Source organism: Pholcus phalangioides, unplaced genomic scaffold (assembly GCF_987345545.1).
Source record: "Pholcus phalangioides strain wild (caught in Gottingen) unplaced genomic scaffold, Ppha-v1.0 ptg000015l_1, whole genome shotgun sequence".
NCBI classification, from domain to species: domain Eukaryota; kingdom Metazoa; phylum Arthropoda; class Arachnida; order Araneae; family Pholcidae; genus Pholcus; species Pholcus phalangioides.
In genome coordinates, this window is record NW_028301608.1 from 3,642,809 (window position 1) to 3,654,862 (window position 12,054).

Here is a 12,054-nt window from a genome sequence, read left to right on the forward strand (position 1 = left end):
TTGTTAATACAAGATATACAGAAGACTGGATGTTGTGAAGATATTTATTATTTGAGATGTTAATTTTTTAAGTTAATTTAGCTTAGTGGTCAGAGCACTCGTCCGGCAATCGAGGGACCCGGGTTCGACTCCCGGTAGAGGCAGAGATGAGTTTTTTTTCCTTCTAAAAAATTAACATCTCAAATAATAAATATCTTCACAACATCCAGTCTTCTGTATATCTTGTATTAACAAGTGGAGAGCGATATTCATGTCATATAAAATGTTCACCAAGACAAATGTGAGAGTTTAATATTCGTATATATAATTGTAATTGTAATATAATTTATTAGTGGGAAAATAATTTCGTTCTTTGATTTCAATAAAGAATAAAAATTCAAGTAAGCTTCGTGTAAAAAACGGGAAAAACTGGGACACTTTCGCTAAAAAGTCGAGACGGCCAAAAAAAACATCGAGAAGAAATATATAAACTATATTTCTCCTCTAAGAAAAAAAAGACAGAAAAAACCATTGAGATGAAATTTGTCCCGGAAAATACGGGACGTATGGTCATTTAACTCTGGAGTAATGATTTCTTTTTGCTTGCTTCTGATATGGGTGGAGTTGGCGAAAAGCTCTAAGATCTCTGAATGACTCACGCTGAAAATTTAACCTTACATGTATATACCTAAATGTACCTTTCATCCCTTTAATTAAATGTTGGCTTTTAAAGCTTTTTTCCCTTCAGAGTTTTGCGACATTTGATCTCAAGAAATCGATGCGTTTGTCGGCTTCCGGCTGAAATTGTGCCGTTAATTTATTTTTTCCTCCGCAAGTAATTGTTGTTGTCGTCTGGCTTTTGCAGGGATCCAAACGCTATCGCACTAGAGGCTCTCACAGAATCGCATGACATCGAGATTTTTCGTTTGGCTTTTCTTCTTGGTCGTAGCAGCAGAAATTCGCACGTTTTCATTTTCGATTGTAGACAGTCCGAAGAAAAGATAGCACATGATTAATACGTTTTGGAACATCTGCAGTGCCTGTCCGATGCCCAAAGAGGAGAAGGTATCATGGATTTTGTCAAATCTTGCCCGTTGTTTATTCAATGTCCAGTTTATGAAAAATGTGTGTCAATATATGTTGAGTACTACTGCATATTGCCAAGTGTTTGATTGCGGATCCAGAAAGTGCAATGCTCAGCAATCGCCTCCTCCCAAGAGCCGAATAATACGGGAAAAATTTGTCTGTCCCGTAAAATACAGGATGACCTGATGCATCTACACCAAAAGCCAGGTATATGCTGCACCAATATCTATTCGCAGCTGAACCCAGCCTCGGGTTCATTCACAGCTGCAGATGCCTGCCTCCACTCCATTCGCAGCTGAGGATGTCTACTTCCACTTCATTTGCAGCTAAAAAAACTACCTCTGCTCATTCGCAGCTGAAGATGCCTGCCTCTGCTTCCTTCATAGCTGAAGGTGTCTGCCTTCAGCTGTGAATGGACACGGATCAGAGGGGGAACGACTGCCCCAGAGACCTCCAAATAAAATGTGAAAATTTTCTGTCCAGTAAAATACAAAACGATTGAACAAACTTACATAATAGTTGGCCATTTCCGTTACATCATCCTGGGTATGCACCTGGCAGTGGTTCTCTAACCTTTGTCACCTGCGGTTCCCGGGTTCATCTGCAGCTCCCCAAAATAGTTTAGTAGATTTATTACTTTATAAAATAACTGCATCAGATAATAAATAGACACAAATCAATATCCCCAGCTTGCCGTGACTTCCCCTGACAAAGGTTTGTGATGCCACTAAGAGCTGTGACGCACACTTTGAGTAACACTGTTAGGGGCTTAGTTCTATATCAGTTGTGCTTTTTGAGTTGGAGCACGAGTTGTGTTCCACCGTGTGCTGAGGCGGACTTGCTTCTGTGTCCGATCTTCAGATTTTAGCGTATAACTAAAGGTTGGGTTGCGGTCTTCCCCTATTCTGGTCTTACTTTCTAGACCCACTGGCCCCTCTCTAGACTTGACACTTTAGATGCCTTGCCCCTTTCTTCAAGTCATTTTTTTTTGGTCACTCACATGCTTGGAAACTTTACAGGTGACTCTTTTGTTCGCTCACTCACCTACTACTATCTCCAACTCTGGTCATATTGACATGTAGTGAATGGTGTAGGGCAATTTACTAATAAATTACATGCACCTCGTACAGATTCCTCTAAGGCTGCTCGAGGAAAATACAAAAAAAACCAGTAAATTTTGAAAAAAATAAGTATTTTTGAATAATAATTATAAATCATAACTTTTATGAATGAATAAAAAATAGGCCTGCGGGGCTCCTTCATAAAAATTATATACCAGAAAGGGCTCAGAGAGTCAAAAAGGTTGAGAACCTCTGCTCTAAGGAATTTCTAACAAATCGGCACATGCCGGAATGAGTGTTCTGTGTGTATGTCTGGCCCTAACGTGTTTATGTAGTTGTGTTGCACTTATTTTGTGTTCGTGCTGCCATCTGTCTTCCACTTTCTGAAGTAAAGATGGAAATGCTTAAATTATCATGTTATGTCATTATCGTGTTGTTGGTCTGCCTGCTCTCTGCTGAGAGACTTCAAATGGAAGGCCAGCTCGTATTTGCAACAGCAATTTACGACAGAACCTCGGTCCGATGCCACTGCATATTTTTATTTAAATACACAATTTAATTCACAAGTTTCGAGCATGGGTGGAGATACCAGGGTTATATAGAGATGGATAACTATTAGACACTATTATTAGAGGTGTCGAAGGTGGAGCCTCCTGATCTAATGTATATGCATTATATATGAATTGACATCACCATCATGCTCCCCCTCAGACTTTCATGTCTATCTCTGCCTAAGGTTTCCAGTAAATTAGTCCGCGAAGAGCTCGTGAATTATTTTATAATTACACAGCAAACCTCTGTAACGCGACCCCCCCCCCCCAGAGAAAAATAACCCAGGAAAAAGTTTCCAGGCAAACACTGACACTTCTTATATGCTTCAGTATTTTTTTCATAGTCCGATAAAACAATAACTATAAAATAAATTACATTCATTCATCTTTCAAGTTTTCCCTGAAATTTTTTATATTAATACTGGGTAAATTCCCAGTATATGGTATACTGCGATTTGGCGACTTTTTTTTATCGCCAAACCCACTTTGATGCTAGGGTTACTTCCCCAATACCAAAGAACGATTAAAAACATGTGGAAATGAAAAATAATATATTGTAATAATTAAAATTATTTAATCAATAAAAATCAATGAACACCTAACTGTCCTAACGCAGCCCCATCTTCATACAGAAGTCTATAATGCTTCTCGGCCCTTCGAATTGTAGCCGATGCAGATACATTAAATCTACACGATCGACCGTGATGGCAAAAAAAACCCAGGAAGTAACGTGAAAAAACTGCACGGAAAAAGCAAAACCAGCTTTGAGCAAAACGAAATGGTAACAATAAGTTGGACCAGAAAATCAGGCGCAGCGGCGGATCTACATTTTAGGACCTAGAAGAATTGTGTTGGTGACATATCGCTGTTTTGGCACGTATAAAAATTTGCCAATAAAACGGTATACCGTATATTGGGAATTGGCCTAATACTGGTTGAACGTCAAGGATCGTCCTGGAATAAAATAAATATTTAACTATTTTTTTAACCGAAATGGAATTAAGAACATGTATAATTGTTTATAAAAATTTATTAAAATCTAAATTCAATCAATCCAGTCGATTTAAAACTTCAAATAATTCATGAATGAATCATGGGCGGAGATACGAGGGCCCAGCGTCAAAGGTGGTGTTGCCTGATTTAATGTATATATGAATTGACATCATCATCTTGCCCCCAAACTTCCAAATGTATCTCTGCCTATGGAATAAATACTTTTCCCTATTTGCATACACATTTGGCCTTAGTATGTCTTATTTCTTATTCTTATATATTTTACATGGGGCTGGGTAGTGGCAAAGGGTTTGGGTCGAGACAATCTATCCCTTTTAATAATATCTACACGCATGAAAGCCTACATTTTTCCGAAATTAACTATAATTTTGGAGTTAAAGCTCTTGGAATCTCTGCCTCCTACACAGTCTGCCCACAATTTCCTCTAATTCAAATTCGTTGTTCTGTAAGTCACCTGCTGCCATAGTGCCAATGAGAGCGATTCAATAGTGGACATTAAATTTATTTTTCCAGAAGTCACTGAGTGTTAACGCCATGTCTGAGATTATTGCACAACATCTTTGGAAAAATTCTTTGGTGTAAAGTTTCTTAACCCTTTAATTTGCGAGCTGTGAAATATCCATAGGAAAAATTTTTTGATGGGTTATATTAAGCAAATGAGGTGCCCTGGGTGAATGCTATTTTACATGGCAAAAAAAATTATCAATATTTAAAAAAAATATGGGATGCTGCATTTCGGGAAACACGCTGTATTTGTATCATTTACGTAGATGTGAAAAGTTAAAAAATATATATATCATTTATTTTTTGCCAGATTACTATTATATGCTTGATGAAGAATGCACAGCAATAAGCATAATTATTTCTCCCTCTACACGCAATATTTGCCTCCAAAATTCAAGGGTTAAAAATCGTTTATGCTTTGCTCGTCAAGAATGGGAGACGTGCACCCTTTGAGTCATTCTGCTGATGATTGTAGAGGAAGGAACCGAAATCTCAAATTCTTTCCTTAACTCTTCGACCAAAGAAAAAAATTTTCATGCTGCGGCAAACTTCTGAAATATGCTTCCCTCAGGATTTTGTTAAATGTCTACTTGTTTGTTTATAAACCTCATTATTATTATTTTTTTATTTTTTGTTTATAAGTTGAATTGTTCACAAACTGTGGGTTCGGTTCATAGTACAGTGAACCCTTGATACAATACTCAATATAACAATAAATCTCTTTATAACTCAACGATATTTTTAAGTTTTGTTTGAAAAATGCCTATTTTAACTAATGTTAAACTGTGATGAAAGACGTCACTTTCCCTTGTTAATACGACAGATACAGGAAACTGGCTAAGTGAGGAGATAGCGATGTTTCAGGAAAGGAAAATTTATCTCTGTCTTCTCTCTAGAATGTTGCCACTGTTCATGGCACAGAGCCATTCAGCATATACATACGCTCCAAGGAGAGGATATTCTATCTGTCTTCATAGCTTAGTTGGTAGAGTACTCGTCCGGCAAACAAGAGAACGGAGTTCACATCCCCGTGAGGGCAGAGATGAATTTTCCTTTCCTGAAACATCGATATCTCCTCACTTAGCCAGCTTCCTATATTTGTTGTAATGTTAAACTGCTGCCTCTAGATATAACGATAATTTTTTTGCAACAATATTTTTTCTTGGTCCATAGAGTATAGTGATATCGAGGTTTCACTGTATGTGAATTGACATTAATTGCATGCGAACGGTAAATGCTAGGTTTTTCATTGTGGTGATGTAAATGAATTTTTGTTTTCCATGTTTTTTTGTAGTTCTATTGCTTTGACAACTATCATATGATGTAAGAGGGAGGGCCAAAAGCATTTCATTTCCAGTGCATGTTTGTTTTGCAGTTTAATAAAATTTTTATTAATTATTATTTATTCTTTATTTTTAAAATTTATTTTTTGTTCAATAAGTTTCATTTGGCAGGTTTATGAACATGATTTTAAGCTGGAATGATGCTACCAGAAAAGTTGTTTTTCATTGAGTAAGCTCAAAATTTGCATGTCTGTTTTTTGTTGTTTGTTTCACTTTTGTTATTTTTGATTTAAATTTTTATGATTAAATTTATTATAATAATTTAGAATTCATTTTGAATTCCTCATTAAATACATTCACACAAAAGTGTCTTCAAAAAAAATATTTTTTTGATTTGTTGACTATAGTCTGTTTCAGGTTAACTTTGCAGTGAAGAAAAAAGTAGAGAGTGTATTCCTTCACCACAAAATATAGTTCTCATATATCGGAGGTTTAAGATGAACCTTTATACAGAATATTTCAATTTTTTATATGATTTTGAAAAAAATACTGAGAAAACATCGTTTTGAACAGATGTTTACTTGTTTAACATTTTTATATTATAAAAAATATTGGTTACCATTATCAAAAACCCATAGCAACGGCAACGACACTCTGGCGCGATTATCCTAGAAATTTTCCCCGCCAATATCACTGTCGTGTTTTTTCCGTTACACAATTGTATACTGTATATATATTTTTTTTTTTCGTTATTTGGTTGAATTTTCCACAACGATACAGTTTTTCATTGTTTTACATGCAGTTATAGGCTTACATAAAAACTAATATTCAATATTATTTTATTTTCTCCAAAAAATAGGCTTCAGTGAGTTCAGATATTCACTCATAGATTACAAGAAGTGTTTCTCTTCTACGAGAACACCAATATTATGAGAGGCCCTCTATGGGTGCAGAAGTTTTGGTTTTATGTCCTTTTTTTTAATTATTTATTTTTTGCCATGTTTATGGGATAGTTTTAGTTTCCGATCACGGAGAGTGTTGACAGAGTCGCGACTTACGCGAACGGACGCCATCTTCCTCCCACCTGTTTCTCCAGATGCCCCTCTTGCCTTCTTCAGATAAAACAAATGAGAGAGGGGGAGGGGTCCACAGTGGTTTGGGCTTTCATCTTTTATGTGACAGTTGTGTCTTTATTTTCACCAGAGATAGCCACGCTTAAGTTCTCTGCTCTTCCATTCCCGAATACTATATTTTTGGTTTTTGAATACTCGCTGTAAACAAAACTCGATAAGAATCATCCGTAATAACCATGAGCAGCACATCAACCGTAACAAAAGACTAAAACTGTCATGAAAATAAGTGGCATCGACGTATACCGTTCGGGGAATGGGGGAGGTCGAGTGGCGGAAATTTCGGCAAGAAAAGTGAGTAAAAAAATTCTAAACTTTTCCACACCATTATTATTACTATTATTCCGTACCATTCTCGCATTTACACGTGAAAACAGAGTTAATCTGCTTCTTCTCAATTTTATTTAACGTTAATTTTTTCCATTTAAATTTAAGAAAAAATTAAAAATCCCCAAGTTTTTGAAAGCCATGGTTAATATACAGAATTTTAAAATTATACGTTGCTTTCATAATATTGTTTGGATTTTTTTTTTGTAAATAAATTTCAGCTGAGGGAAGGGAAATATTGCAAAAAAAATTACTGTTTTTTGAAATTTTTAGTGTTACTTACGGCACATCAGTGAAGAGTAAGTGACACGCTGATAGAAGATAATTATTTTTTCTAAATTTTAAAACACTTTCTAATCAAAAAACAAAACAAATGATTTCAAAAACCTCACTTTAATTTCTGACAGTATCGGCAATGGTTTTCTTTTAATTCTGCAATTATCACTAATTTAACTGTGTAATTACGTTACACGTAAAAAAGATTTTTCTCAGTGAGATTGGGGAGAATCGGCCCTATCATACCGAGGCAGCGCATCGATACATTGGTTAAGAGGCTTTCATTCCCATAGCAACGAGTGATGCGGTTCCCTCGTAGCTTCCCTTTCACTGCAAAGTTAACCTGAAACGGACTATAGTTAGTTACTTTTATGATAAGTAGATTAAATGTTCCGTATATTTATTCAATATGTGTTTTAGCTGAATTCAGAATATAAAAGAAATTATGTGTGGCATCCAGTATATCGCCCAATACCGCAGGAAGTTGTGTGTGCTCCTCCTCATAGTGAAGGTAAATTGCTTATTGAAATTAAATTATTTCTATGAATCAGTTCATTTTCCTTATGATAAATGTTCAGCAAATAGACTAGTTATTCTATTGCATTTAGTTTTTTAATTTACTACAATGTTTAGACTTGATATGTCAGAGGAACAAGGAAAGAAGTATTGTTATGAATTTTTTCTCGGTAATGAGTGGTATTTATTGAAAAGGGTCTCAAATTATTTGGGTTTTTATTATTTCCTATAGGGGAAGTTCAATTCAGTATATGAGTGTTTTAGATTACAAGCATGTTTTTAGAACTAATTATGCTTGAAAAACCCAAGTTCCACTATTACTATTTTTCTTTCTAGGGTCACGAGAAGTTCCTTTCCAGAGAAGGAAACAATATCCTGATTTGGCATATAGGACAAGTGAAGTGATTGCACCACAGTGCTCCTCTCAAGGAAAAGATTCAAATGACATGCGTACAAGGGTATGTATAATGTTTTTTCCCGTACATACAATATATTTTTCTTATGCTTTTGACTCTCATCAGAGGAGATCAAACTTCAGGACTTGAAGTGTTCATACAAGCAGGGCCATCTTAAGAGTATCGTGGGCCCTCCCCGGGCAATTGATTTTTCTGATGCCCTACCAAACAAATTCTCGAAAATTTCTATCAGATTTCATTTTTGTGAGGCCTCTCTTCACTTGAGGCCCCATGCATTAAGACAGCACTTCATCCAAGGAATTTATATCACTAATAGGTAACTTGAAAATGAATAATTTTTGGTTTGGGTAAAGTAAAAAGAACGAAACATCTTTGCATATTTTTTGACATGCTGTAAGTGAGGAATCCCTAATATAAGTTCAAACTGAGTTTTTTTTCAATGGTAGATAATGTTAAATGTACACTTCATTCATTGTTCAAAGGTGTTTTCTCAAAAGGACTAAAATTAAGTTAAACTATATACTTGTAATATTTATTGCATGGATTGATTTCAAGCTCTTTGTAAGGTTTGAGCCCGTCATATGTGAGAGGCATGATGGGATGGAAGAACATAAGAGGTGAAGGAGATCTTCTGTGGGTAAAAGAAACAAGCCTTGGTGTTTTTTTAGTTGAAGTGTTACTCCTTTGGTGTCAGGAGGCAGCCAAAAAGGCTTGCTATAAGCAAGGAAGATGTGTATTGCATTTTAATGTGTTTATTGGTTAATAATTAATTAAATCAACCATTATTTAAAAGTTACAGTGTTTGAAGTCAATCAATCATCAAAAATTAACTCGACACTCTTTATAAAATTTAAAAGGTTTTTCTACCCAGACTATGTGCAATTCGTCTTGATTAGGGATCATCCACATATTTATTGTTCAAACTTCAAAATCTTCAATGTAAACCCTTATTTTTTCCATCTTACCTGATTTATCGTATTCATAGCTGTAAGTATAAAAATGAGAGAGATATGAGTGAAAATGTGTTTAGGGACACTGTTAACATTGAGTAACTGAATTTGAAGGTTGATTGCAGGGGGGGAAAACACACCAAACAAGTTTCGAATGATAAATATTCCATATGCTACATAAGTGTTTGGATTTAGTGCTGTTAAAAAATAGTTTTATTTTATGGAGGTGAAAAACAAACTTTTTTTACTACTTTCAAATTCAAATTTCCTTTATTTAAGATTTTTAAACACCACAGTTACAAAACATTTTTGGGCTAAGCAAGCTTGTGAGCCCACAAAACAATATCCGATACATATCTGTCGGCATAAATAATAACGAGAGAAAAAAAGAAAGAAAAAAACACACATACATATAACACCAAGAAATAAGTAGCAACAGGAATGGAATTGATAAACAAAAAAATGTGGCATTTAGCAGCGTATGCAAGATAAAAGATTACATTACAATATCAAACAGATAATTTAAATCTTCTTGAGTTAACAACCAATATTTTAAATTTACTGTGTTTAATTAAATCTTAAATAAAGGAAATTTGAATTTCAATTTGAATTTTAACATTGTATATTGTGTGCGTTGTATAGAAAAAAAAAACTAATTACAAAAATAAAAAAAATATTCAAAATATAAGTACACACGCACAAAATATATGCAGGGTGGATAGTATCGACATCCCAATAATTACAACCGTGATTTCTTATGAAAAACTAATGGAAGAATGCTAAAAAAGTTTTTTTTTTCCTTTTTGAGATCGGATGAATGTTTATCAAGTTATAATTAGCAAGTTTTGAACTTTTGTGACGTCTGACTTGTGAAACAGTCAGCCACGTGCCAAACACAAAGCGAAAGTAAATTTTTTCCCCAGTGGCAAGTTGCCGCTGTTTAAAAATGAATTGAAATGCTCAATTCCGTTACAAGCCAATTTTGATCGTCTTTTTCCCTGATTGAAACTTTTTCCGTTCGTGCAAAAAGATGTTATGACATTATTACGCGCTGCTACCTTCGTCCGCAAATTTGCAATTTTATTCCTAAACTTGTAAAGTGTTAGCCAAATGAGGTCTATTTGAAAGGGGAAAAAATCTAAAATCAACACTGTTTTGCCACAATGTGGTAATTTTTTCTTCTTCACTGTCAAATCAACCCTCTTCTTGGAGAGTGCAACTCAGTAATTATTAATCAAATCCCGAAAAAGACGTCCTTTTCCATATTAGTTTTTCACAACAAATCATGTGTATAATTATTGGGCATTCAATATAGTATCCACGTATTTTACATCCATAAAAAAAGTAGTAATAAAACACAAAAATTTGATTTAAAAAAGATAAAAACATATAAGCAGTGGTAAAAAATGAAATATAAAAGAATACGTTTTTTTAATGTTTGATCTAAGAACAGGAAAGGGAAATGGACGTTGATTTCTAAGGCAATAATTGACTGCAACCTACAGTATATCGTAACACAAAATTTGGTTAAAAAATTAAAAACGAAAAAATTTCTTGTGGATTCTATCTTGGAAAAGTCGAAAGTTGGATGAATAATGGATGAAGAAATATAGATATCAGTAACACATTTCCAAGGATTTATTTGTTTTTGAACTTAATGGAATTTTTGAAAATTCTTCGTTTGTTTCTTTGTAATACCCCATACGTAACCCCCATCCATTTGACGTGTTTCATCACATAAGTACATCTTATACACACCAGTGACCATTGTATTAGACGGTATGCCGTCTTATCAGAAACGTATCACAACCCATTTTCATCTGCAGCGATATTGGGGCAGCACTCGATATATATACACCGATAAGTATAATATACATGTATATTTATCTCTTCTCCTCAGTATTGAATGCTTCTGCCTTGGATAGCTTTGATTTTCGAGGCATGTTCTCGAGAGTCTTTGTCTCATATATTTCCAGTGAGACTTCCCATTCTTTCCCCATAGGCGCTATCTCTTTCTTGGTTGCTACTCTTCATTTTAGTGACTTTATATCCGTGATTGATTGAATATTTGTACTATAATTATTTCTATAATTATTATTATAAGTGTTTCATCACATAAGTACATCTTATACACACCAGTGACCATTGTATTAGACGGTATGCCGTCTTATCAGAAACGTATCACAACCCATTTTCATCTGCAGCGATATTGGGGCAGCACTCGATATATATACACCGATAAGTATAATATACATGTATATTTATCTCTTCTCCTCAGTATTGAATGCTTCTGCCTTGGATAGCTTTGATTTTCGAGGCATGTTCTCGAGAGTCTTTGTCTCATATATTTCCAGTGAGACTTCCCATTCTTTCCCCATAGGCGCTATCTCTTTCTTGGTTGCTACTCTTCATTTTAGTGACTTTATATCCGTGATTGATTGAATATTTGTACTATAATTATTTCAAACAATGTGTCACAAAGCAATTGTTTGTGACAATTTCATCGAAAAAAATTTTCAAAAAAAATACATAAGAATTTTTTGTCGAACATTGCACTATTTTATATTATAATTTTATTTCATTTCAATTTCCCAATTTTGAATAAAACTAAAAAAATGATGTGGATGAAACCAAAGGCTGTGTGGTTTTAGCAGAGATGACCACCAATAGCCACTACCCTAAACTTGGCGTGCAATAAGATGGTGGTGCGCTATTGGGAGAACTTAATACAATACAATACAATACAATACAATTACTGTTATTTATTGATTATTATCTCCATAAATATTAACATCAATCTAATTAAATGGTATTAATTTGTGAATTCTTTGCACATTATATTTACCATGTAAGCTCATGAATGTTGTCTAAGGAATGAAACAAATTTCTGAAACAGTGAAAAATTGCAAAATTTTGTTGTTTATTTGTTCACTTGAATACCTAAAAAATAAAAAAGTTAGA

At 34.4% G+C, this 12,054-nt stretch overlaps 1 protein-coding gene across 4 annotated transcripts in view; it reads left to right on the forward strand.

The window, feature by feature from the left end:
- The first annotated feature begins 629 nt into the window (after positions 1-629).
- Positions 630-12,054, forward strand: part of LOC149075268 (uncharacterized) — a 67,043-nt gene continuing 55,618 nt past the window's right edge. The window contains exons 1-4 of one of the 4 annotated variants that reach the window (XM_089242592.1): positions 630-1,044; positions 5,637-5,707; positions 7,632-7,722; positions 8,064-8,185. In XM_089242592.1, the coding sequence (XP_089098718.1) occupies positions 8,174-8,185 (12 nt within the window). In that variant the 5' untranslated portion in view covers positions 630-1,044; positions 5,637-5,707; positions 7,632-7,722; positions 8,064-8,173. The remainder of the gene's footprint in view (positions 1,045-5,636; positions 5,708-7,631; positions 7,723-8,063; positions 8,186-12,054) is intronic. The other 3 variants (XM_089242591.1, XM_089242590.1, XM_089242589.1) reach the window with 3 other exon arrangements.